This window comes from Primulina tabacum, chromosome 1, assembly GCF_025594145.1.
Source record: "Primulina tabacum isolate GXHZ01 chromosome 1, ASM2559414v2, whole genome shotgun sequence".
Classification (NCBI taxonomy): Eukaryota; Viridiplantae; Streptophyta; class Magnoliopsida; order Lamiales; family Gesneriaceae; genus Primulina; species Primulina tabacum.
The window spans coordinates 5,182,563-5,209,023 of record NC_134550.1 but is presented as its reverse complement, the minus strand read 5'-3'; the positions used below and the strand labels follow the sequence as shown (position 1 = coordinate 5,209,023).

The 26,461-nt window shown below is 34.0% G+C and overlaps 4 protein-coding genes across 7 annotated transcripts; 2 read left to right on the top strand and 2 right to left on the bottom strand.

Annotated features, from left to right (window-relative positions):
* Positions 1–6,730: 6,730 nt before the first annotated feature.
* LOC142536842 (calcium-dependent protein kinase SK5) lies at positions 6,731–10,587 on the top strand. 2 transcript variants are annotated; one of them, XM_075642233.1, is made up of 7 exons: positions 6,734–7,460; positions 8,367–8,510; positions 8,611–8,763; positions 8,878–8,993; positions 9,280–9,447; positions 9,541–9,765; positions 10,189–10,587. In XM_075642233.1, the coding sequence occupies exons 1-7, from the start codon at positions 6,824–6,826 to the stop codon at positions 10,339–10,341; spliced, it is 1,596 nt and encodes a 531-aa protein (XP_075498348.1). In that variant the 5' UTR covers positions 6,734–6,823; the 3' UTR covers positions 10,342–10,587. The 2 variants fall into 2 exon arrangements, with proteins under 2 accessions (XP_075498341.1, XP_075498348.1); XM_075642226.1 differs by having other exon boundaries at positions 6,731–7,460; positions 9,280–9,765.
* A 10-nt stretch (positions 10,588–10,597) lies between these two features.
* On the bottom strand, positions 10,598–13,287 carry LOC142536858 (uncharacterized). The gene is made up of 3 exons (XM_075642243.1): positions 13,028–13,287; positions 12,797–12,940; positions 10,598–10,927 (listed from the first exon to the last, which is right to left on the bottom strand). The coding sequence occupies exons 1-3, from the start codon at positions 13,208–13,210 to the stop codon at positions 10,784–10,786; spliced, it is 471 nt and encodes a 156-aa protein (XP_075498358.1). The 5' UTR covers positions 13,211–13,287; the 3' UTR covers positions 10,598–10,783.
* A 1,803-nt stretch (positions 13,288–15,090) lies between these two features.
* LOC142536836 (protein SUPPRESSOR OF GENE SILENCING 3) lies at positions 15,091–20,896 on the bottom strand. The gene is made up of 6 exons (XM_075642214.1): positions 20,746–20,896; positions 17,462–18,468; positions 17,066–17,360; positions 16,647–16,891; positions 15,584–15,741; positions 15,091–15,483 (listed from the first exon to the last, which is right to left on the bottom strand). Exons 2-6 carry the CDS (start codon positions 18,464–18,466, stop codon positions 15,279–15,281), a joined length of 1,908 nt encoding a protein of 635 aa, XP_075498329.1. The 5' UTR covers positions 18,467–18,468; positions 20,746–20,896; the 3' UTR covers positions 15,091–15,278.
* Positions 20,897–22,791: 1,895 nt separating this feature from the next.
* On the top strand, positions 22,792–25,681 carry LOC142516879 (uncharacterized). Of its 3 annotated transcripts, none has more exons than XR_012812664.1 (6): positions 22,792–23,166; positions 23,257–23,496; positions 24,280–24,363; positions 24,749–24,878; positions 25,051–25,281; positions 25,365–25,681. XR_012812664.1 is itself a non-coding variant. In XM_075619890.1 (6 exons), exons 1-5 carry the CDS (start codon positions 22,925–22,927, stop codon positions 25,219–25,221), a joined length of 867 nt encoding a protein of 288 aa, XP_075476005.1. In that variant the 5' UTR covers positions 22,792–22,924; the 3' UTR covers positions 25,222–25,246; positions 25,353–25,681. The 3 variants fall into 3 exon arrangements, 2 of the variants coding, with proteins under 2 accessions (XP_075476005.1, XP_075476004.1); XM_075619890.1 differs by having other exon boundaries at positions 25,051–25,246; positions 25,353–25,681; XM_075619889.1 differs by having other exon boundaries at positions 25,051–25,681.
* Positions 25,682–26,461: the final 780 nt, after the last annotated feature.

Sequence of the window (26,461 nt, the reverse complement as noted above, 5' to 3'; positions counted from 1 at the left end):
ATGTACAAATAGTTATTGTTCGAAATCTTTCCTAGACATTATTATTCGTGTTTATATTTAGATTAAGGAGCACCGAATGGTCAAATGTGAGGAAACAAAAATGCATGTATGTTATATTATGTAGACTAGTGCACCGATACAACATGCATGTGTATTGTTGAAAATAATATATTTAAATGTTGAAAAATAATATTTAAAATGTGTGTATTGAATATTTGAATGTTGAAAATAAGATTTGTAAATATTGAAAATTAGTGTGTGATGATGTAGGTAATGATGTATTTTATTTTTGGATTATTTGTAAAGAAATTCTATAAATAGCCTCACCATTTGTGAAGAAATTCACAATTGAGTAGAGAGAAAAATATTATAAAGTGTGTAGTTTGGTAAATTTTGAGAGTTTGAGATTTTTACTTTTTACCATAAATTTTTACTTTTCACAACACGTTATCAGCACGAAGCTCTAAAAGTCCTACATACTTTTCCAAGCTCCAAACAGAAGAAAAAGGTAACAAAAGTAATAATATGTATTTTACTGTTATTTATTTATTGTGTATATATTTAATATATAATATAATGTTATTATTAGAAATAATAAAAATAAATTTTTCAAAAACTTGTTATAAATCCTAGGAGGATGTTAAGACGACATCCCACACTCCCGGTAAGGGATACGACAAGTATAAAAGCCTATAAGATTTTTAAACAAAATAACTTATGACACATCATTATAATAAGGTGATATGATATACATAATTATTTAAACATGACTAATATTATATACACTATATTATTATCATAAAATTATATAAATACATACATTTATTTTTTTGTACACCAACGGTCATAAACGGTAACAAAACGGCTAGTTTTTACCCTATAAATATGATCTCACAAACTCTTTCAATCACTCCAACTTTCTTCTATTCTCTAAAAAATTATTCTTCATCAAATTTTTCGAAGAAAAAAGAAGATGACTTTCTCAAGGTTATTTTTAATTATTTTGGTTATCATACTCACGAGTCTTTTATTTATCGGAGAATATCCTCCTCGTGTGTTTTCTTTATTTTTACAAATGCTTGTACTTGTTGTTTATCCATTATTTTGTATTACAATATTCATTAACTAATAAAATGCATCGTAATTTTTTTAGTACCACCATGTCAAATTTGACAAAGCTCGAATTTGTTGCGCTCGACATCACCGGAAAAAATTATATGACATGGACTCTCGATGTAGAAATGCATCTTGAGTCATTGGGTCTAAGCGAGACCATTAAAGAAAATGATATATCTTCATCACAAGAAAAAGCAAAAGCTATAATATTTTTGCGTCGACATCTCGATGAAAGTTTAAAATGTGAATATCTCATCGAAAAAGATCCCATGGCTCTGTCGAAAGGATTGAAAGAAAGATTTGAACATATAAGAGAAGTTATACTTCCGACCGCCCGTGATGAATGTAATATGTTAAGATTCCAAGATTTTAAGACAGTCAGTGATTATAATTCAGCGATGTATCGAATAATCTCGCAGCTAAAATTTTGTGGACATGAGGTTACAGAATCGGAAATGCTTGAAAAAACATTTTCCACGTTTCACGCATCAAATATAACTTTACAGCAACAATATAGAGTGCGTGGATTTGCGAGCTATTCTGAACTAGTCGCCTGTCTTCTTGTGGCGGAAAGGAACAACGAGCTGCTAATGAGAAATCATCAGTCCCGACCCACTGGATCAACAGCATTTCCAGAAGTAAATGCTGTAAGTAAAAATGAATTTAAACCTGAAAACCAAAATCAAATTCAAAGACAAGGTTTTGGTCGAGGTCGAGGTCGAGGTCGTGGACGTGGACGTAGACGTGGAATTGGTCGTGGTCGTGGTCGAGGCCGTGGTTTTGAAAACAATAGAGATAATTATTTTTATAACTCATCTCAAAAGGGCGTCACGAACCACCCACAGAAAAGGCATCATGAGAACATGAGTGTTAATGAAAATCACTCGAAAAGATTTGAAAGTTCTTGTTTCAGATGCGGCACTCCAGGACATTGGTCTCGTATTCGTCGAGCCCCTGAGCACCTTTGCAAGCTCTATAAAGAATCGATAAAGGGGAAAGAAAAAGAGACCAACTTCACTGAACGCAGTGACCATTTGAGTGATTCAACTCATTTTGATGCTGCTGATTTTATGAATGATTTCTCTGGAAATGATCAATATGTTGGTGGGATAGAAATGAACAATATTGATGCTACTGATTTTCTCAATGATTTCTCTGAGAATGAACAATATAATGGTAGAATATAAATGTACAATAATTTATTTTTCATGTATTCATATAATAATGTTTTGTTGTACAATTATGATATGTGTTATATTTACATATGTATTGTCAGTAATCTTATTTCATTGCATATTTTTTTTGAATTTCAAATATGAAAATGCTATGAGCAAAGCTGAAGTTTGCATACCCGATAGTGGTACAACGCACACTATCCTCCGAGATAAAAGATATTTCTTGGAACTAAAACCAACAAAAACAACGGTGAATACAATATCAGGTCCTGTAGACTTGATTGAAGGATGTGGTAAAGCACAATTTTTGTTACCTAATGGTACAAAATTTTGATCAATGATGCTTTATATTCACCACAATCGAAAAGAAATTTGTTGAGTTTTAATGATATATATTCCCATGGGTATGATACTCAAACAATGAATGAAGGGAATGAGAAATATATGTGTCTTATCACATATAAATCAGGAAAGAAATATGTGATTGAAAAACTATCAATGCTCCATACTGGATTGCATTATACACATATAAGTCTCATTGAATCAAACATGGTAGTAGATAATTCTTCAATATTAACCAATTGGCATGATCGATTAGGACATCCTGGTTCAACAATGATGCGAAGAATTATAGAAAATACACATGGTCATCTACTGAAAGACCAGAAGATCTTTCAAAATAATAAGTTTCAATGTAAAGCATGTTCTCTTGGAAAACTTATTATAAGACCATCACCAACCAAAATCCAAACTGAATCACCAATGTTTCTTGAACGTATTCAGGGTGATATTTGTGGACCAATCCATCCACCATGTGGACCATTCAGATACTTTATGGTATTAATTGATGCCTCCAGCAGATGGTCACATGTATGTTTATTGTCAACTCGAAATGTTGCATTTGCAAGATTACTTACTCAAATAATAAAATTGAGGAATCAATTTCCCGATTATACAATCAAGAAAATTAGACTTGATAATGCTGGTGAATTTATTTCCCAGACTTTCAATGATTATTGTATGTCTATGGGAATCATTGTTGAGCATCCTGTTGCTCATGTACATACACAGAATGGATTGGCTGAATCATTGATTAAACGTCTGCAAATGATTGCTAGACCAATGATTATGAAAACAAAGCTCCCTATTTCTATATGGGGACATGCAATTTTACATGCTGCTTCATTAATTCGCATCAGACCAAGTGCATATCATAAATACTCCCCATTGCAGCTTACTTTTGGTAAAGAACCAGACATTTCTCATCTGAGAATTTTTGGATGTATGGTGTATGTGCCTATTGCACCACCGCAACGAAAGAAAATGAGACCTCAAAGAAAGGTTGGAATTTATATCGGTTATGATAGTTCATCAATCATTCGATATCTTGAACCTCAGACAGGCGACGTGTTCACAGCACGTTTTGCTGATTGTCATTTTAATGAGGAAATCTTCCCAATGTTAGGGGGAGAACAAAAACATACCGAAAAAGAAATTACATGGTATGTATCATCATTGTTACATCTGGATCCAAGAACAAAACAATGTGAAAAAGATGTACAGCAAATTGTGCACTTGCAAAGAATAGCAAATCAAATACCAGATGCATTTGCAGACACAAAATGGGTAACTAAATCATATATACATGCTGCATATGCCCCTGCTCGAATTGAAATTCCGAAGAAACGAATTGAAAATACTCATGATGTCATTAAACGCCTGAAGCGTGGAAGGCCAGTCGGTTCCAAGGATAAAAATCCTCGAAAAAGAAAATTCATAGAGAAACACGATGATCACAAAATAAAGAATGATGTTCCTGAAGAAACACATGATGATCACAAAATAGAGAATGATGTTCCTGAAAAAACACATGATGATGAAAATGTTCTGTCAGAACCACAAACTGACGAGAATCATGAAATCTCTATCAATTATATTAATACTGGAAAAATATAGAACCGAAAAGATATAGAAGAAATTGATGATATATTTTCTTATAATGTGGCAATCGACATCATAAATGATAATGAAGATCATGAACCAAAATCTTTTGGTGAATGTAAAAATCGGTAGGATTGGATAAAATGGAAAGAAGCCATCCAGGTTGAATTGGATTCGCTAAATAAACGTAATATTTTTGGACCTATAGTCCTTACACCTGAAGGTGTAAAACCTGTTGGATACAAATGGGTTTTTATTAGAAAGAGAAATGAGAAAAATGAAATAGTAAGATATAAAGCTCGACTTGTTACACAAGGTTTTTCTCAAAGGCCTGGAATTGATTATGAAGAAACGTATTCTCCCGTGATGGATGCAATTACGTTTCGGTATTTGATTAGCTTGGCGGTATCTGAAAATTTAGAAATGCGTCTTATGGATGTTGTTACAGCTTACTTATATGGATCACTTGATAGTAATATATATATATGAAAATCCCTGAAGGATTTAAGATGCCTGAAGCACAAAGTTCAAAACCCAGAGAATGTTATTCTGTGAAATTACAAAGATCATTATATGGGTTAAAGCAATCCGGTCGAATGTGGTATAATCGACTAAGTGATCACTTGATGAAAAAGGGATATGTAAATAATTCAATATGCCCTTGTGTTTTCATTAAGAAAACAACATCCGGATGCGTAATTATTGCTGTATATGTTGATGATTTAAACATCATTGGAACGAATAAGGAAATTCAAGAAGTTGTGTCATACTTGAAGGAAGAATTTGAAATGAAGGATCTTGGAAAAACCAAGTATTGTCTGGGTTTACAAATTGAACAAAAAGAATGTGGAATGTTTGTTCATCAGACAAATTATACAGAAAAGATCCTTAAATGTTTTAATATGGATAAATCAAATCCTTTAAGTACTCCAATGGTTGTTAGATCATTAAACATAGAAAAGGATCCATTCCGTCCATGTGAAGATGATGAAGATATTCTTGGTCCAGAAGTACCATATCTAAGTGCTATCGATGCCCTTATGTATCTTACAAATTGTACAAGGCCTGATATATCTTTTGCCGTAAATTTGTTGGCAAGATTTAGCACATATCCAACAAAGAGACACTGGAACGGAATTAAACATATATTCCGTTATCTATGAGGAACGAAAGACTTGGGACTTTTATATTCAAAAGATGCTAATCCAAGTATAATTGGTTATGCTGATGCTGGATACTTATCTGATCCACACAAGGCACGTTCTCAAACTGGATATGTATTTACTCGTGAAGGCACTGCAATTTCTTGGCGTTCACAGAAACAAACACTCGTAACAACTTCATCAAACCATGCCGAGATTATTGCACTACATGGAACAAGCCGTGAATGTGTGTGGTTAAAATCAATGACCCAACATATCCAAATCTCATGCGGATTATCATTCGACGAGAAGCCTGTGATACTATATGAAGATAATGCTGCATGTGTTGCTCAAATGAAAGAGGGATACATAAAAAGCGACAGAACTAAACATATTCATCCTAAGTTCTTCGCATTCACCAAAGAGCTAGAGAAGAATAAATGTATTGATGTTCGTCACATTCAATCAAGTGAAAAATCATCAGATCTCTTCACAAAGGCATTTCCTACGTCAATATTCAGAAAACACATATATAATATTGGGATGCGCAATCTACGAAATTTGTGAATAATTGTTCGTGTCAACATGAGGGGGAGTTTACGTGACTGCACTCTTTTTCCCTTACTATGGTTTTTATCCCAATGGGTTTTTTCTAGTAAGGTTTTTAACGAGGCAGTACAAAAACACGTAATGAAGACATCTTCGTATCATGATCATCATCACAAGGGGGAGTGTTGAAAATAATATATTTAAATGTTGAAAAATAATATTTAAAATGTGTGTATTGAATATTTGAATGTTGAAAATAAGAGTTGTAAATATTGAAAATTAATGTGTGATGATGTAGGTAATGATGTATTTTATTTTTGGATTATTTGTAAAGAAATTCTATAAATAGTCTCACCATTTGTGAAGAAACTCACAATTGAGTAGAGAGAAAAATATTATAAAGTATGTAGTTTGGTAAATTTTGAGAGTTTGAGATTTTTATTTTTTACCATAAATTTTTACTTTTCACAGCATGTATAAATTTTTTTTATAATTAATTTGATTTACAGTAAAATAAAAATAACCAAAAATCGACGCCAAATAGATCGGTCTGACACCTTCTCGCTCAATATGATAGATGATAGATAAGATAGGTAGATGGATTAAGGAGCATCATCGGTTGACTGATTGAACCGGTGACTTGGACCGAGTCAATGCTTTGAATCCAATGGACTACAGATATGTACCCAAACAATGGATGATCCAATTATAAGGCATAAATCGAACCGGCCCAGGCTTTGACATTGTTCACATGAACGGAAAAAAAGTATTAAGGCCAAAAATATATAAATAAATAAATAAAAAGGATCAATCAAAGTCAGCAGACTCTCTTTCCTGGAAGTTCTTCCTCACCCACATCCAACTGTAAATTCGACATTCACAGAAGAATACCCCATAGCCATGTCCAACTCAGGTCCACCAGAATCACACAACCACAAACCTACCAATGAAAGCGAGAATGAGACCAAAAAACCCATGCCCGATAAAATCAAGAAACCGACTTTTCTTGCCCAGCGTCCGCCGAAACCCATGTGGGTCCTCCCCCACAGAACCCCTTCTCTTGAGGGTCTCTACACCGTGGGAAAGAGGCTGGGACAGGGCCAGTTTGGGGTCACCTTCCTGTGCACGGAGAAAACCAGCGGCATTCTCTACGCCTGCAAGACTATACCTAAGAAGAAACTGATTTGCGCCGAGGATTACGATGATGTGTGGAGGGAGATTCAGATCATGCACCATTTGTCCGAGAATCCTAATGTTGTGAGGATAAAGGGCACCTTTGAGGATGTGGTGTCTATTCATATAGTGATGGAACTTTGTGCGGGTGGGGAGCTTTTCGATAGGATCATTCGGAAGGGGCATTACAGTGAGAAAGAGGCGGCGAAGTTGATCAAGACTATTGTTGGGGTTGTGGAGGCTTGCCATTCTTTAGGGGTAATGCATAGGGATCTTAAGCCTGAGAATTTCTTGTTTCTTAGCTCTGATGAGGAGGCTGCTCTCAAAACAACTGATTTTGGTCTCTCTGTCTTTTATAAGCCAGGTTTTTTCAAGCCCTTCAACATTTTCTTTCTTGTCAGATTCTTTATTTTCAAGAAATTTGGTTGCCATGTGTGTAGTTGTTGCTCATTTGAGAGAAATTGATCAGATTTGCACCCAGCTCAAATTTTTTCTTTTGTTTTTTAATGAAGTTCAAAGATTGTACATGTATGCTTTATTTCTGTGGGCGTCATGCTTTATCTACTAGTTTTTAATTTTATCTACTTTACATGGAGTTCTGCATTTTGAAAAGTCAGGATAAAGACACAGAAAAACTCAACTTAATTCTTTATTCTTCGTTTGTTAACCTATGTTAGCCTAAATCCGTTCAATTCATTATTTGTTTGTATCGAGACTATGTATTCAAATTAGGCTGTCAATCTATAACTTCGAAATATTGATTCTTCTATTGCATACGGTTGTAATTCTCTCAAACAATGTTATGCTGAATCGTTGGTTGTTTCAAAGTTTCACGATCATCGAAGATATTTTGTTTGTGAGATGTGGTGGGAAGAGAATCCCTTTTGACTACTCTCCCTGTCTCTTGATGCCTTAGACTGCCATCCAGAGGAGGAACTAAGACCAAATAAAAAGGGAACAAAATTCAGTTGTTTGTTACACGGTCCATATTTCTTGAGAAAAAAACACCCATGTTTTTAGTTTCATCTTTCATGACTAAATGATTCCCGAACCTCGTCAATTAATGAATGCCTAGTTAAGAAAAAATTGCGTGCCTGTTTGAAATAACCAAGTTGTTACTCTGTGTAACTTACCTAGTATTCTACTGATAAAGAACTCAAAAGTCCATTACAAAATCTAGGATTTCTTTAGCTTGAGATATGCATGAAAGCTATATGCCTCTGGTACCTTTTTTGTGTGTTTTTTTAACTAAAAGTGGCTTAGCTAACAGGTGAAATGTTCAGTGATGTCGTGGGAAGTCCATATTATGTTGCACCTGAGGTTCTTCTTAAGCATTATGGACCCGAAGCAGATGTATGGAGTGCAGGAGTTATTTTATACATTTTACTCAGTGGTGTTCCGCCTTTCTGGGCAGGTACTTATATCCTTTATTCGATTCTTCTTCCTTTGGATCAAATCTTCTCATGCAATGCCTGAGATAGAAAGTGTAATTGTCGTGCTTCTTTTGACTTCAGAAACCGAAGTGGGAATTTTCCGCCAAATATTACGAGGAAAATTAGATTTCAATTCTGAACCATGGCCTGAGATTTCAGATCTTGCTAAGGATTTGTTAAAAAAAATGCTGGATAGGAATCCTAAGACTCGGTTAACCGCGCATGAAGTTCTGTGTAAGAAATTTTCGTGATTATAATTTGAGTTTTTCTTGGTTTCACTTTGAAGGGGCCGATCTTTCTAATTTTGCTAAAATAAAATGGTTTTGTGGCTTTTCGTTTTTCTGTCAGGTCATCCATGGATTGTCGACGACACGTTACCCCCAGATAAGCCTCTCGATTCTGCAGTTATATCACGCCTCAAGCAGTTTTCTGCAATGAACAAACTAAAGAAGATGGCTTTACGAGTAAGGATTTTCCCAGTCTCTGTGTGTTATTTTCCTTTTTTCCTTTTTATTCGATAATTGCATGGCATCACTCTATATTCGAATGAACTTCCAATTTTTTTCCCAAACAACATTGCAAAACAATATCTCAAAGTATTTCTCTAAGTCTTTTGAGTTGAATAGATTTGAAAGCCCAGCCAAATGCCATCTCAGTGTATATATTTATTGTTGTACCACCATTATACATGTCAACAGGACGATTGTTGTCTCTAAACTATGATAACCTTCAATGGTATGTCCATTGCAGGTCATCGCAGAGAGATTATCTGAAGAAGAAATTGGTGGTCTAAAAGAGTTGTTCAAAATGATAGATACAGACAACAGCGGGACCATAACTTTCGATGAACTCAAAGTGGGTCTACAGCGAGTAGGCTCCAAGCTTATGGAATCTGAAATAAAAGATCTCATGGATGCTGTAAGAGACTCTGTTTTATCATCATGTTTCATTTTTTTCCTATTTTTAATACTCACAAACGTCTGTCTATTGCCTTCTCTATCGACATGGCAGGCAGATATTGATAACAGTGGAACAATAGATTATGGGGAATTTCTTGCAGCTACAGTTCACTTGAACAAGCTAGAAAGAGAGGAGAATCTGATCTCGGCTTTCTCATTCTTTGATAAAGATGGTAGTGGTTACATAACCATTGACGAACTTCAACAAGCCTTCCAAGATTTTGGTCTGGCTGAGACTAACCTTGATGAAATGATTAGAGAGATTGATCAAGATAATGTGAGTTTTCTACAAAAAGATCCCCTTTTTTCCCTAAAGAAATCCGGTACCTATAACATTAAGGAACATTATCGAGTTTGTATTAAAATCATAGATCTATGTAGGTCCTAGAACGAGTAAGATCGCCGTCTAACCAAATAGTGAAACATTTAACCATGTTTTTATCAAGTAGGGCAATAGCTGAGTTGTTGCTTTTCCGATACATACTTAATTGAGTTCGATTGCACAAGGGATTAGAGGTGTGAGTGTTGATTGAAGAAAGAAAACAAATACAAAAATAACTGTATATACCCAGCATATTCACGTGGAACTGCACAAATCAAAATCTTTTACTCAGTTCTTGATCTTATTTCAATAGTTCTGCTTAATATATTGGTGCTTTAGCTAATTACTTATGTACTTGACTCGCCTTTAATCTTGCAGGATGGACAAATAGATTACAGGGAATTCACGGCAATGATGAGAAAAGGAGTTGGAAGTGGTGTTGGGAGTAGAACCGTGAGGAATACTATAAACTTGGGAGAAGCCTTCGGACTAGGAGTTGTTAAAGATCAAAGTGAAGGATGCAGCAGCTGACACCAGGGAGTTGTTAAAGAGCAAAGTGAAGAATACAGCAGCTGGATTCAAATTTATGGACGTTTATGTGAAACTGGGCTCTGAAAAGTTCTTGTAGGTTGTAACCTCAGAAATTGATGCTGATTCATGTTACTTGTCGAACTTTTTTTGCCAATCAGAACTTTCAACCAAAGTCTGTATAGAACCAGAAAAGTAATGCAAATGATAATAAACAGATCATTATATGTTATGCAAGAGTTGAGACCACCCAAGAGAATTGATCACATATTGTTGCTTTTTTGTCTGAAATATATCTAGCGGTTGGTTTATACATGCAAGTGTACCAGGTACAATAATTTCTTCTACAGAAAATATACGTAACGGTTTCAAGCATTCCAGCGTCTAAACGCAAAGAGACGTTTTTCCATTGCTGCCACAAATAATAGAGTTGTTGTACTCATAATCACATCTTGCTGGGAACTACAAGATACTTGGTATGGCGACCCTGAGCAATTAACTTTCCTGTTTTTTTGTTCCTAAGCTCGACGCTCACGACAGCTATAGCCTTCCCGACACGCAGCACCTTTGATTCTATCTCAATCTCCTCCTGCACAAAAGAAAATCACTCCAATTTCTTGATTTTGTAGGTACAACAAAGCAAACATTCCATCCTAGTCATTATTAATCCAAATGCAGAAACTCAACTCTATACATGCAATCTCAGAAAATGTGACACTTGATGATAAGTCAACCTAGCTAGCTACTTCACATTATACAAATAACCACAGCAAAACAGGCCAAGCTGCTAATATCTAAGAGACTGATTTCTGTAATAAAGCTGTTAAAAGAAGGACGGCATACATGACCTGATGACCACACATCTCTAAAGATGAAGCATCCGAATTCTCAAAGTTTTAGGTACAAATACAAAACGACACATCTAATAGCTACATCAGGAAATTTTCTATCGATTCAATTCTATCATACGGGTATGCCTGAAAAGCTTCAACATAATAAATTTTAAAATTTTCGGAGCCTGTCGTATTCTTTTTTTTTCTTTCCTATATCAACCAGATATTGAAAAAATAAAGTTATATGTTAGGTTAGAAACTCAAGACGTGTTTCATCCCAAAAAGCTTGTCTATTGGGCAATATAACCTCATGGATTTATGAGTTATTATTTATTTGTTTTATTATTCGATGTGAGACGTTTGTAATATTGTCGAATGTCAACCTCTTGAGAAACCAACGTCTACCCACTTTAGACGGCTTTCACACAACTTTCAGTATTCAGTGCGTCATGCACCTCAATCCAACCTATAATTATGTCTTTTTTTTTTACATAATTATCGTCACTGATTCGATGATAATTTTTTATAAGTCACCACTTCCGCTACGCCGTTTCTCAACGAGAGCACCAATATTAGGTTATAAACCCAAGAGGTGTTTCAACTCAAAAAGCTTGCCTATTGAGTGATATAATGTCATGAGTTTATAAGTTTTATTATTTGATGTGAAATATTTGTAACATTTAATGTTAGGTTATAAATCTAAGAGGTGTTTCATCTCACAAGGCTTGACTATTGGACGTATAACATTATCGGTTTATAAGCTATTCTTTATTTGTTTTATTGTTCGATGTGGGACATTTGTAACATTACCAACCCCTTGAGAAGCCGACGTCTGCGATGGCTCACTCTAGACGGTTTTCACATACTTTTCCGTCTTTTTTTATATCGTCTCTTCCGCTACGCCGACTCTCAAAGAGAATACCAATATTATGTAATAAACTAAAGAAGTGTTTCATCCCAAAAAGTTTGTCTACTGGGTGATATAACGTCGTAGATTTATAAGTTATTCTTTATTTGTAACAATATCTTCAAGCATTATAACCATTTTCGATAGATGGAGTGGGAACTCTGTTTCAGGCACTTTTTCCTACAAAAATTAAGTCATCTCTACGAGAAATTTCTACCAACCCTTGGGACACTACCTGCCCTTAGGATATTGTCCCAAGGGTGCATCTAAGGAAGAATATTTAATAAAGCATATGGTGTCAAATGAAAAATCAATGGAGCTCACGTGTATTGATAAATGTCGACTCTTAAATGAACCCTTGGAGTAATGTCATACGTGTAGTAGTGACTACAAATTAATGAATTATAGTAACTATATCTTCCCAAATCAACAAACAACTCAGAGGGTTATTTTCTGGCTCATAAAGGCAAACCACTCAAACGAGGAAGGATCTAAACAGAAACTAGGCTGCAATGTTTTCAAAATTTTATAGCAACTATAGCTCAATTCTTGCTCACCAATGAGCTGCATATAGCCCAGAAATCAGAAATTCCACCATTGTCTACAGGGAGAATTCATTAAAGCAACAGATGATAAAAAGAAATGGTCTGATCAGAAGAATAACAAATTCTGAAGCAACAGAGCACAAGTAAAAGAAATAAGGGAATAAACCAATTACACCGACAAAAGCGCCATCCAAGTAGGAAACGTTGATCTCCACAGAAACGCCAGAGGTGGGAGCTCCCATGGTGAAGATAGCAGCCGATCCCACTATATCAACAAGGGCCGCCGTGGCGCCGCCGTGCAACGAGTTGCCAGTGTTCTTGAGCCACAACAAAGAAACAAGTGAATCTTTCCAATAACAAACTTAAAAAACTGAAATCAAATGGCAACAGAGGAGGAAACCCACCAGGAGGCGAGGAGGAACAACGAAGGAACACAGGAGAAGACCGCGTTCGATGCGATCGACTTTGAGGCCTTGCATCACAATTGGCTCGATGAATTTCGTGGGCATCGAATCCACCGTGAACTCATACGGGCCACCTTGCTTCTCCACCAACTTCTTCACCCACTCCGGCTCCATCCTCCCCATTTCTCCACCGTGAACTCCAACGAGAGAAACAATTATTTGTATTTTTTTATTCCCGAGTTAAATTTGTTTTTAAAATCCATTTTCGTCTCTGATTTTGATGTCAAATCTATAACAACAATAAAAAATCAGTTCGAGTTCATCTCATAAAATTTTAAAAAAAAATTATAAAATAATATTTAAATATTCAAATACGATATCATTTTTTTTAAAAAAATAATTGATTAAAATTAAATAAACAAAATATTTTTAGACTATTAGATATATTTAATCCTAAATTTTTTTTAACCAAATCAAGAATTTTAATAATACCATCTCTTATTGGTACATGTGTATTTGAATACACTGAAATACATTAGAAAAAAGTTATTTCTCAAAGAATAAAGTTTGTCCAATTTTATTTTTCTATATTTCTCAAATTACAACATTTCATATATCAATTTGTCATTTTATTATATCAAACTGTTTTTTACTCTTTTAAAAAATATTTATCATAACACAAAAAAATATATAAAATTAATATAAAAATGTTCAGGTGGTTGTGTTTGTATGAAATTATTTGATTTGAATAATTGTATTTGATTCAGATGTTGATTTGAACCATGAGTTTTAAATTACATCAATTTTAGATGAATTTGAAACTATTATAATTATTACAAGCTGATAGTTGGTGAACTTAAAATTGATTTAATCAGAAATGATCTAAATAAATATAACTAAAATACAATATTAAAACGACAAAAATTTGTGTGAGACGGTATCACGGGTCGTATTTGTGATACGAATATCTTATTTGGGTCATCCACGAAAAAGTATTACTTTTTAGGCTAAGATTATTACTTTTTATTGTGAATATCGGTAGGGTTGACCCGTATCATAGATTAAGATCCGTGAGACGGTCTCACATAAAACACACAAAACCGTGAATTTAAAGTGAATCAACCAAAACAAATCTTTAAACAACTCATAAATTTCATATGGAAACGCAAAAAACCGTGAATTCACCTAATTCAGCAATGTAATGAAATATTATAAAGTCCAACGATCGGAAATTGTTAAAAATTGTTTTCCCGTAAAATTATTTCCGTAAATTTATTGTTTTTTCCAAATTAAAAATACATCCTGCTCACAGGAATAGTAAATATGTGACTTAAATGTCAATCTATTCTCCAGTTCTTAAACTTTAAAGAATTAAATTAAAAGCTCAACTTCCCCCAATCACATCATATCATTTTTTAAAAATATAAATAATGATATTTTTTCTTATTTTTATTAAATTCTATAAATTTTACTTACAACATTTGAGCAATTTATTTATTGTAAGATAATTTATCGCATGTGTTATTTATCTATTATGTTATATTAGAATGTATTTACAACACTAGATCCTTTTTTTCATATGAAAAAATCATAATTATTTTTATCTTTATTAAAATCCCCAGATAGTTTTATATCATCAATAATTCTAAATAAATTCCATAAAGAACAATAGTTTATTTAATTATTGTACTTGAAGTTCCTATATTTCCCTTTGACTAATGGAGTTTCGTAGAAAATGAATGAGAATGACATGAAAATCTGTCCACCTTGCTGGAAGTATTTAGGAGGAATGCCTTCCCTTTGCTTAATTCAATTAAAAAAAAAACCCGAGGAAAGAAAAAACCGAAAGACATGAGAGTTTTCATTGTAAACCGAAATAAACTATTTTTAATCCGGTTCAATTAATTTAATTAAAACAAAAAAGCTTAATCGATTTGAAATATAAGAGCTGATAACATAAATTATATTTTTTAAAAATCATTAAAAAAAAACCATCACTAGCAGACAGCAATTGATTTGAAATATTTCTAAAATGTGATGATTTTGGACGGCAAAAGCAGCAGTGATTTACCAAACTCAAGGCAAGAAAGCATGTAGTTGTAAACAAAGTCTACTTGTTCATTGAAAATGGAAACGGGTTGAGAATAGAAACTGTAGCATTATCTAAAGTTCGATGATAATGATGGGCATATCACACAGAGAAATTGTTGTGATGTCCTCTCCGATGGATATTAGGCAATTGTTTTGTTGATTAATTTGGAAGGTGTGTGTGTTTCTCCATCAACCTGTTAAACTCATCGTCAAATTCCTTCTCAAGAGCCATAATTTCCTCCCGGTGCTTGCGCATCAAATCAGCCCGTCGCTCTCCATGCACCTCCATCAACTTTCCCCTCTCCCTCTCGAACTCCTCCATTTCTTTATCCTGCGACTTGATGAATTTCACAACTTCCTCCCGCCTGAAATTAAATTACAAACAAGTTATGAAATACAATCAGACTATCATCTGATGAAACTCTAGGGAACAAGTGTCAAACTTTTAGAGATGAGGCATGTCACCTGTGTTGACGTTCCTCGGCTGAATACACATTTTCCTCGGAGCTAGCCACTTTCTCACGTTGATCTTGCATAATTCTTTCAAAGTTCTCCTCCTTTTCATTTCTGTCGTCATAAAACTTTTGCATTTGCTCTCTGAAAAACGACTCTTGGAAATCCATCTAATGTTCAAGATCAAGAAAAAACAATGTGGTTGATATCATCAGTAGGAGAAAAAAGGACAGCTGAGCTGATAAAGAAAATAATCTTAAAGGAATTCAGATTAAGATAAAGCTACTTGCAGGAGGAAAATTGTAATTAAAAGAGCAAGTTCAATTAAAACGACATCAAAAAAAGCTGTCAAAAGAGAGATGTTCAGTCACTCGCGAAAGAGATGAAAGGACAACTCATTTGACAGGTATCAAAAGTCACATAAGAATTGAACATAACTTATTAAAGTACAGAAAATTGGCTTCGAATGAAACCCCTTCATTTTTTTAAAAAGTCTCATATACGTGTAATCACTTCCTCACCCCCCTCAACTTATCAAGTCACCAGTTAAAAGGTTAGCAAATTGTTTTCCATGTGATATCATTTCACATAAAAGAACAGCATGTGTTATTTTTACAACAGCACACAACAAACAAAAGAATCTGCCACATATTTTTGTACAGAGCTCCTACACCACCTGACTCTGATCAGAAACATCAGATAGAAGGATGGAAATAACCGCAGAACAATGAACTAACATTCAGCAATAAAATATCTACCTAAATATAAGATAAGGTAAATGATGGCAGAGTTAACACCTAAAGATATACAGCTACTGGCCATTTGATTTTAAAAAGATCGAGGTTCAAGACAAACTAATACAATTACATATACATACTCCTTAATATGATTAAAAGATTTCTCCAACCCACAAGAAAATTCACGAGTCAATTCCAGATTCACTGGTTTCAAAGACAGTGAACCAAGAAACTGACGTAGGCTAAGTATCCATGAAAAGAGCAATCAAGTTTATCAAACACCATCATACTTCAATACATCACTTTGCTCCGAGACATGCATGCATTTTTAGCCATACCTCTTCTTTATTTTGTTCATGATGAGTTTTGGTCCTCAATTTTACAACACGGTTCTCTTCCATCGTCTGCCGCAACTTCTCAGATAGCATGCTATTGGATTCTACAAGAGCCTTCTTACTCACCTGTTCCTTGACAACTTTGTTTTTTAACCAAATGAGCTGTTGATTATCCTCACTCATTTGCCTCATTTGATCCACCACCATTTCTTGATAAGATCTCATCTCATACTTTAACCTAGATTTGCCTGAGTATTTATGCAGCACTATATAAACTAACAATACAAGTGGCAACATGGAGTTCCTTCGCAGCCACAAAGAGATAAAATCGATGATGCCAAATAAATAATCAACATATATCAGAAAAAGTGTGTGTGTTCATTTATGTACATGTTAAGTGTGTATGGAGAAAGAGAGTGCACCTCGTGCGTGTTGGTTGAAATTGTCCATATCTTGCTCCATTGCAACATATCCATAAAGTTGGCGCTTGCCTCCTGGATAGAACGGCACTCTGTTCTTCTCCCAAGCTAGTCTATCTTTATGATTGTCTTCAAAATGTTTGGCTAGCCGTTCAGCCTCCGAATATCCAACTGCTGATGTCTCAAAAATCAGAAGACTCATTCCTCGATGCCCCTGTGGTCCATATGAATGACGGGCCTTCAATGCAGAGTATGAGCTGAAATATTCGAGAAGCTCTTGATTTCCCATCCCAATCCACTGCAGAACGCAGTTCAGAAATAAACAAGATTTAGCATTAAATAAACCTATAAAGCTGTATGCATTAAAAACTGAGTAGGCTTTAAAAAAATGTCATAAACCTTGTCATTTGCATCTTTTTCTAATCTAGTGTTCATGATGATAACCATAGGTGGCCAAACAATTACTTTGTCTGCTCTTTCTCCAAGACCCTTCCATTTCCCAAATGCTTCACCAGCTGGCACTGCTGATGTTCCCCTCCTTTGAAGTTCCTCCTCCAAAAGTTCAGCAAGCTCCCTATGGAGCTTCACCCTTTTGGATCTCTTGGTGCTAGCATGTGTAATAAGGGGCTGTAAACCCTGATACCAATCAATTGCTCCAGGACCTCCATGGCAAGCTGGGCAATGCCATTGTCTTTCTGGCTCACTGATCTGCTCAACACTCAATCCATCCAGGCACTTGAACAATTCTCTAAACCACCTGTTCTTCTTCCTAGTCTCGTGGCTTTTTTGGCTCCCATCTGAGTCAAATTCATCATCCAGAAGTTCATCGTCTGTGTCATCCAACTCTCCATCGCTGTCACCACTGTCATCAACTTCATTAGCCTTAGATACCTGGTCATCAGCTGAGTAAGTTGATTGAACATGCTGCTTCAGGCGCAAGCTATCTTCTGGAGACTGAGAGGCTATGTCAGACCATCTCCATCCATTCTTCAAAGGAGCAGAAATTACCATGTCAGGATTTTGGTAAGCTGATTGGGGCTTAGCATAACCTCTGCCAGCTGGTTTTCTTGAATCAGAAGACTGTGTGGGCCAGCCTGAACCCCTTCGTGATCCACCATGATTTATAACTCCCTGTTTTTGCATAGTATCTTGAGGACTCAATGTCTCAGAATGGGAATAATGAGGACCCAATTGTCTTGAAGCATTGCCCCCACCCTTGTTTTTGGATTTCTTTCCACGCACTTCCCATCCATCATCTTGTGCAGAATCCAGACCCATATTCGAGATTCCACTGGTTAATTGATCAAAACCAGGACCAGAAACATTCAAGGCACCTTTTCCCTTAAATGATGAATCAAAGGTACCATCTCTGGAAGGATTCCCACCTACTTTTCGGGAGTTCATGTCTGGGATATCACAATGAGAATAAGTGCGGGAAGAAAGGGTTATCGCTCACAACTGTGGGTATAAACGTCAGAGGATTATTACTGTAATAACTTATCATGGCTATAATAGATCATCATTTAGCATCCAGCCATTTTAAGATCCACAATATAATCAACGATATACTTGTGTGCACAACAAAATTTGTGAAAAAATGTAGAAACATACAAGTAAACGAGAATATAGTGCTGAGTGCAGATAAAATTAAATGACATGTTTTAAGTCATGGAGCCACAATTAGGTCCTCTTCACCTACAGTTACCCTGAGAAAGTAAGTAGAATAATCACAAGTTCATGGTACTTTTTCTGTACTAAATTGAATAATGTCACCGTAAAGTTCACGATGCAGCAGTAGCATCCATGAAAAAAGACTGAAAAAATACCAAAAAATTTGACAAAAATTTCAATCTTTATCGCATATGCACTAAGTTAGGTAAACTTTATTGGGAAACATCAGAATTGATAAATGCAAAAATATTTAAATATATCAAACATGGTTTCTCATCATACAAAAAAAAATTATTGGTCAATAAATCAGATAAAAACATGAATTAAGCAAATTAAGTCCATCCTTTCCCTATAAAAAATTCCAGCTGCCCTGTATAAAAGGTAAAATACTAAGTGGCCGCTGTGGTAGATGTGATAGTTGTCCACAGAAAAGATGATGCTATGAATTCATTCAAAAAATGATAAAGAACGTGCCATATACAGCTTTACCTGTTTCTCAGAGACTATGAATGAGAAATGCAAATTGGATCACCGTAGAAATCTCAGAATTCTCGCAACAAAAACAACTGAAATCAGGCAAATTTCAAGCACAATTATTCTAGGAGTTAAAGAAAACTATCAAAAGATATAATCACTTGCAAATGTTTAAAACTTTTTGTTTGACTCAGTACAATGCAAGTCTACATTTCTGTGTGCACATATACACACAAAATACACAGTTTGATTTGCACGTCCATTGAGATCTACAAATGCACGAACAAAATAAAACAATAAACAGCAACTATCAGCCACCACCTATTAACTAAACAAATTGCACTCTCTTGAAATTAAGTCATGCTCGCACATGTCAGATGCATGCCAAACCAGTTTATTTTAGATAAAATTGCAGAATTTTTGGGAAAAGATCGACTGAGAATAATTTAATGCATAACTTTTCCTTTTATAATTTAGGAAAATTTTCTTAAAACCCCATTCCAAAAGTTTTTCATATCTAAAAATCCCATATTTTTTTGGCCTTACAACCATTCAATGATTTACGCCAAAAATCTCAATTTTAACTTATATTTGAACCAACTAGTAGTAATATTTACATTCAAATACATTATCTCTTTCTAAGTTTTCAATCAGCAAATTAACTAAAGATTATTCTTATCACTGAATTTATTAATGATATATTTCATTTAATTTAATTACCTTTTAAAATAATTATCTGGGATATTTGGAAAAAAAATCACGAAATTTGGCAATTGTAGTATAAAAATAGTAAAACAGTTTTTTGAGATTAAATATGCCTAGGAATTTTAGAAATGAAACCATTTTCCATTTTTTTTATGTACTCAAGTACAGGAATTTAGTTTTACCAATATAAAAAATGGTTTGAAACATTCGATTTTATTTCAAGTAAAATTTAAACCTATTTCATCAATTTTATTATATTTTCTAGAGGTGGACAAATTAAAATCTACAACATAACCAAAAGAACAAAATAAAATACACTAACATATCTGAACATTTTAAGGATTTTTTTTCCAGAGTTGAGGGGTTAATGCCTCATCAAACGGTGGCTTTTTCCATGGACACAAACATCGCCGTGATCATCGGAACTCGGAAGGGTATCCAAAAATTTATCTAACAAAATAAAAATCAAAGGAAATCGACATTTCTAGGAGCCTACCAGCCGATAAATTATTTTACTCTATACATACAAAAACGTCGAATATAAGTTAAAATAATCAATCATGCTGTTCATCACTGACTTTACACAAACAAGCACGAAGCAGAAGACAGCAAATAGCACAAGAAACAACATTCTAGAGCCAATGCACGCAAAAAACTTGCAAAAAAAATTCCCGATTCAAACGAAAACACACCATAAAAAGCACAAATACGTCATCATCGAACAAAACAATAGATTGAAAGCATTAAGATTTTACGGCCGAAAAAATATAAAATCGATGTACGCGCGAGACGGAAAATGAGTGCGAGAATCAGGCAGGAGGAAGACGGAGCACCTCACGGCGGCGATGGCTCAGCAGCGGGCCACGGAGATCGGAGACGGAGTGAAGGAAGCGATATGATAAGTGTACTATGAGACGCTGTTATATAACGTGAAGTGGATCGCAAATCGGATTTCAATTCGCTTAATAAAACTGTAAAAAGCAAATGCTGATTGGTAAGTCAGTAGGGTTTTGGTAATTTGAATTACGGATTTATTTTTAAAAAAAAATAAAGAAAAATATCAAGTTATGGTTGTGTTTGGGAATTGTCGTAATTATTGTCATAATTCTTAAATCTCCTACCTATTATTTTATTTTAATAAGGATTTTGTATTAAAATAGTGCATTTTTGTCATCAAATGTGTTGACTTGACCAATCATACATAGTCTTCAATTATTTTATTTGAACATTTTGTATTAAAATAGAGCAAATTTTTTTATAAAATCCGAAAAAACAACTAATATTTACATCGTCAGATTCACATGTTTTTAAGATATTTCTTATTACTCTATTTACGACGGTCTTTTATTACGTCGACCTACGTAGACATTTGAAAATATCATTTTCTTAAAAAACATATTTTATCAAGGTTAAATTTTTATATAAGTATTGAAAAATTTTAAAAACAAATTTAATTTTTTTTATTTTTAGTAAGTTTTTTTGTAAAAAAAATATTTAATTTTATTTTTTATTCCAAGATACAGATTTTGAGTAAACAATTATCACATGGTTGATGTGATTCTACTGGAAAACTATTTTGTCTTTATTATTCAGAAATTTAATAATTTAGTATATATTATTATTATGATTGAATTTTATTTAATTTTGACAGATAATAATAGCTTTTGAAATCATAACCAAACAAGGCATTGTTCAGTTTCATATTTTGATAATAAATGACAAAAATCTAGCTTTTTCTTTTTTTTATTTTATTTTATTTTATTGTTGAACCAAATTTGTTTATATAATGACAATAAATAGGGTTGTCCCCATAATCTGGTGTTCAGATTATTATTCATTAAATGATCCTGCACAAAATTAATGTAAAATTCCACATCCCGTATTGATATTATTTTAATTTGTATGCACCAAAAGAGTGATTTTCATTTAATATCTTTTACTATTTTATTAAATCTTACTAATATATACAAACTGTTTTTAGTGTCAAAATGATTATCCACCCGATTTTTCTTTTTATACCCCTAAAATATCTCTCCACACCTTATATTTCTCAACAAATCATCTCACTCACAATTCTCAACTTCCTCATCACTGCTTACGGTTTCCGGCATTTTCAAAACTCACTCAAAGCAACAAACTAAATAAACACATAATCTAAAATTAACACACCCAAATATGAAACGGAAATTAATCAAATAAAATTTAAAGGTATTTTTTTCTATTTATTTTTTAATTTATATATTAAAATTACAGTGTAGTCACTCACTATTTCTTATAATTATATTTTGATCTTTATTTAAATATAAATCAAATGAATTATAAAAAATATTGTACAAGCTTGCAACATATGCATCGATACACTAGTATATGTAATGAAAACAAATGGACCATGCATAATTTTATATTACTATGTTTTCAGCATTCCTTTGAACTTTTTTTATTTTATTTCTTTGAGTCAAAATTAAAATATACTGAATAATTTTAAGATATATTTGAAATTATTATTTTACATAAGTGATTTTAGCTCAATTTGATATATTTGAATGCATTTATATTTCGATGAATTTATTTGGATATAAAAGATTAATTCGATGAACTATTACTAATTCATCTTCAATAACTCAATGCGAACATAAATTCAGATTAACGTATTGATGTACGCGTTGTATATTTGTACAATATTTTTTTATAATTTATTTTTTTATAATTTATTTGATTTATATTTAAATAAAAATCAAAATACAAGAGATTACACGACAATTTTTATATATAAATTAAAAAATAAATAAATAACAAAGAAAAAAAAGACTTAATTAAGAATTTAACATAATTATATATTTTAAAATATTAGAATTAGAATTAGGTTTGAATAGAAATATTGAACGTATATTCAACGTGGAGCCGAAGCTTTCCGCGCGCGGGAGAATTGCGACACCCAATTCCCCGAAATCCAGCAAGGGGACACTCTGTAATCGCATTTGGACCACTCCAACAGATTTCAAGAATCAAGGAATGGTGAGCACTCGCATCAGAGGGAAAAGTGACGCCAACCCACTCACGGAAGAAGATGGAGGTGGAAAAGGAGGGGAATACGAGGAGTCTCGAGCCCAAAGAATCAAGGAGAACACCGAGAGAATGAAGAGCCTCGGTATTTTCGAGCTCTCCAAGAACCTCAAGCCGTCCAAGACGCCTCCTCTGCGCGCGATCAAGGCCCCACGGCCTTTGTCTACTGACCCTCCCAGGCGCTCGTCGCGGTAAAGTGAAGAACCATCGATTTTTATTGTTGTCATTGCTCGAAAATCCTAGTTCTTGATGTGTGTTTGTGAATGGATGCGTGCGTTTAGGTTGAAAGATATGCCTCGAGTGATGTACAAAGACGAGAGACACCCGAAGAAGGAGAAGCTTGTAGTTGAGAGAGTGGAAATTTGTATACCAGAAGGCGAAAACCCTGAAGTTTACACAGAGGAGGACGAGAAGCTGTTGGGGGATTCTGTGGCCGAGTGGACTCTCTATGTTGATGGGTACGATGAAGACGGGCAGCGCATATATGATCATGTTGAGGGAAAGAGTTGCCATCAGTGCAGGTATCACGGTTTTGGGTTTGATTTGCTTGCTTGTTCTTGTCGAAGATAGATTGTAGCCATGAGAATTTCAGATGGTTTTTGGGAAATATGGAGCAAACTAAAATTCCGTACTTATCTCGTTTATATGATGTTTTTTTTCTCGTTTATATGATGTTTTCTGTTCATAGAGGGTATATTTTTTAATGATTGATATACATATAACACGTTTGAGGAGCCTTGAAATGTTTGCATAATAAGCTTGGCGCAACTCCTTTACGAACCTCTGGACCTTGCTTTACTTCTTCAATGGCGCTTTAGATAAATGACCTTCCGTATTCATGTTTTTGTGTTGCTTTCGTATATGATATTCCTACTGTCATTGACTCTTCCCTAGCTTCGGCACTTTTGTTGGATTCGACTCCTACGCATTCGGCATGTGAAGGGAAGAGTTTTCTTTAGGAAAAATTAACTTTTTGAGCATGTGAATGTTTAGCGTTTGGTTTAAATCATTATCTCTGTTTAACTTACTTATCTCTGGCTTTAATCTGTGCCTGTACCCACCACCTTGAAATTGCTACTCTTTTTCTATCTGCCTTAAGGGTTGCTTGATTAGTTGGTACCGATTCGGATCAACATAAGACGTCGAATTTTGCACTTTTAATTTTATTTTGTTTGCCGAATAACGTCCTCAATTTTTCGATGGGGTTGTTTTTCCCATTATTTTTCTGCAACTCCTCTCGGCCCGTCCCTTCTTCCCTGTGTCCATTGTATTGGGTACATATGAGATTGATTGAGCTTTTGCAGGCAAAAAACTCTGGGACACCACACTGAATGTAGCAAGTGCAAGATGGTCACCGGACAGTTCTGTGGAGATTGTCTTTACACGAGGTACTGTGTAAACAATACCAGCATTGCTTGTCTTTTATTCTTGCTATTCGGTTGACTTTTCTTTTTGAATCTCCAAGTGTTGAATTTTGATTGCCTTACACATAATTTAGTCAAAGAGCATTAGAAAGAAGTTGTCAGAAAGAAATTTGATTTTCCTCCCTTTGTGCTTTAGTTCATGCACTAACAAGTTTCTCTTATGCATTGAACATCGAAGACTCTGGTTTTGTGTCTGTTTTTTCTCGTCCCTAAGCTGAAATAGAAAAAAAGATCGCATAAACGGGAATTTTACACTCATTTAGTGGGAAGCTAAATTTGATACAAACTAAATGAAGCCAGCTACCATCTGCTTGGAATGTTGACTTGGATTGTACGTAAAAATTTGCAGGTATGGGGAGCATGTACTTGAAGTGAATGCAAACTCAAATTGGATATGTCCGGTCTGTCGTGGGATATGCAATTGTAGTCGCTGCAGAAGAGATAAAGGATGGGCTCCTACTAATTCAATTTACAGGAAGGTATATTCATCAAGTTTTTCTTCACCTTTATGTGCTGATAGCTCTCAAATCTAACTATATTAAAAAATGGTATTTGATCATCTCTGCTACCTGACTTAGAAAGAGGTAAGGATACAGGTTGTTGGATTGTTGGTGTTTCTTGGCTAACCAAGATATGATTTTCCGAGTTCAGGTGACGAATCTTGGTTACAAATCAGTGGCACATTATCTCATCCACAATCGTCGTGGGCCTGCAAGTGTTGAAGTTCCTTCGTTAAGTGAAAATCAAGTTTTTTCGGATGGAAACGAAGAAACCTCATCCGGTGAAGATGATATCGAACTGGATGGTTCTAATATGTCCTAGCAGATATCGAGGAGTCGATCATATGGTTTGAACTTTGAAGACAGGGCTGGTGAAAATAATGTTGTCATTAACGAACTATGATAAAAATTGTCTAATTTCTGTCATCCAAATTGCTTTTGATCCATGTGTAGGTAGAGAGTTAGAGGCCTGATGAACATGCATGGTCTACTTTTGAGTTTTGAATGATCAAGAACCCTACTGATCAGGCAAATGCAAATGCTCATTTTGTATCAAATTCTAACTATGTTACCATGCCACATCAGGAGTATATTTTCCGATGGAACATAGCGTTCACCGATATGAAACATGGGGTGAGCAGCCTAGCACGTGGAATGGTAAAATTATCTTATTAAACGTATGGTTTAGGGAAAATTGTTTTCCCGTTTCTATATTTGAAGTTTTGCCATTTTTGTTCATTCTGTTGTAAGAATTGAGTTATAATCTTATATCTTTGAATTTATGACAATTTTGATGCTTTGTTTTGTAATTTTAGTTTTTGTCTACATTAAATTTTTTTTATTGGACAAGTCAATGTCATGTAAAAATTTATTAAAATTGAGAAAAAAAAACAACAAACTAAAACTGGATAACAGATCGAATATCAAAATATATAAAAAAAAAAAAACAAAACAAAACAAAACAAACTAACATAAAAAACAAAAGTTGCAATTTTTCATATGGTATATGTAGAAAATTTGATTTTTATAACCAAACTATTCATTTTATGTAAATTAAATTAGCCACTAATTTTATTTCTTGATTAACAGAAAATAAATATTCATAATACTTTGTAATATATAATTAGTTTAATTATCTCAAACGTTATACCATTATCCCCTTAAGTTTTCTCAGACGTCAGAATATCAATAAATAAAATTTTGATTTAACAAGTCACTAAATAGGAACAAAATCCAAAGCCATTGTCCAGCCTACATGTATTTTATTTTTGAACTTTGATCAACTATTTATTTAAAAAAATGACATTCTCAAATAACCAAAGTTATTTTAAAAATTTCCTCTCTAAAAATGAATACAAATTATTGCTCAATTTATTTAACTTAATTTAATTAATTAGTTGACTATGGAATTATAAATTTAATCCTGATTAAATTCACAATCAAATAAAATAGTTGGATGGGGAAACTACTGGAAATATTCAGAAACTAGATACGATCTGTACAAGAACTGTGTTTTGCCCAAATATCGATTAATTAAACTCTTATAATTTAATCAATTTCAA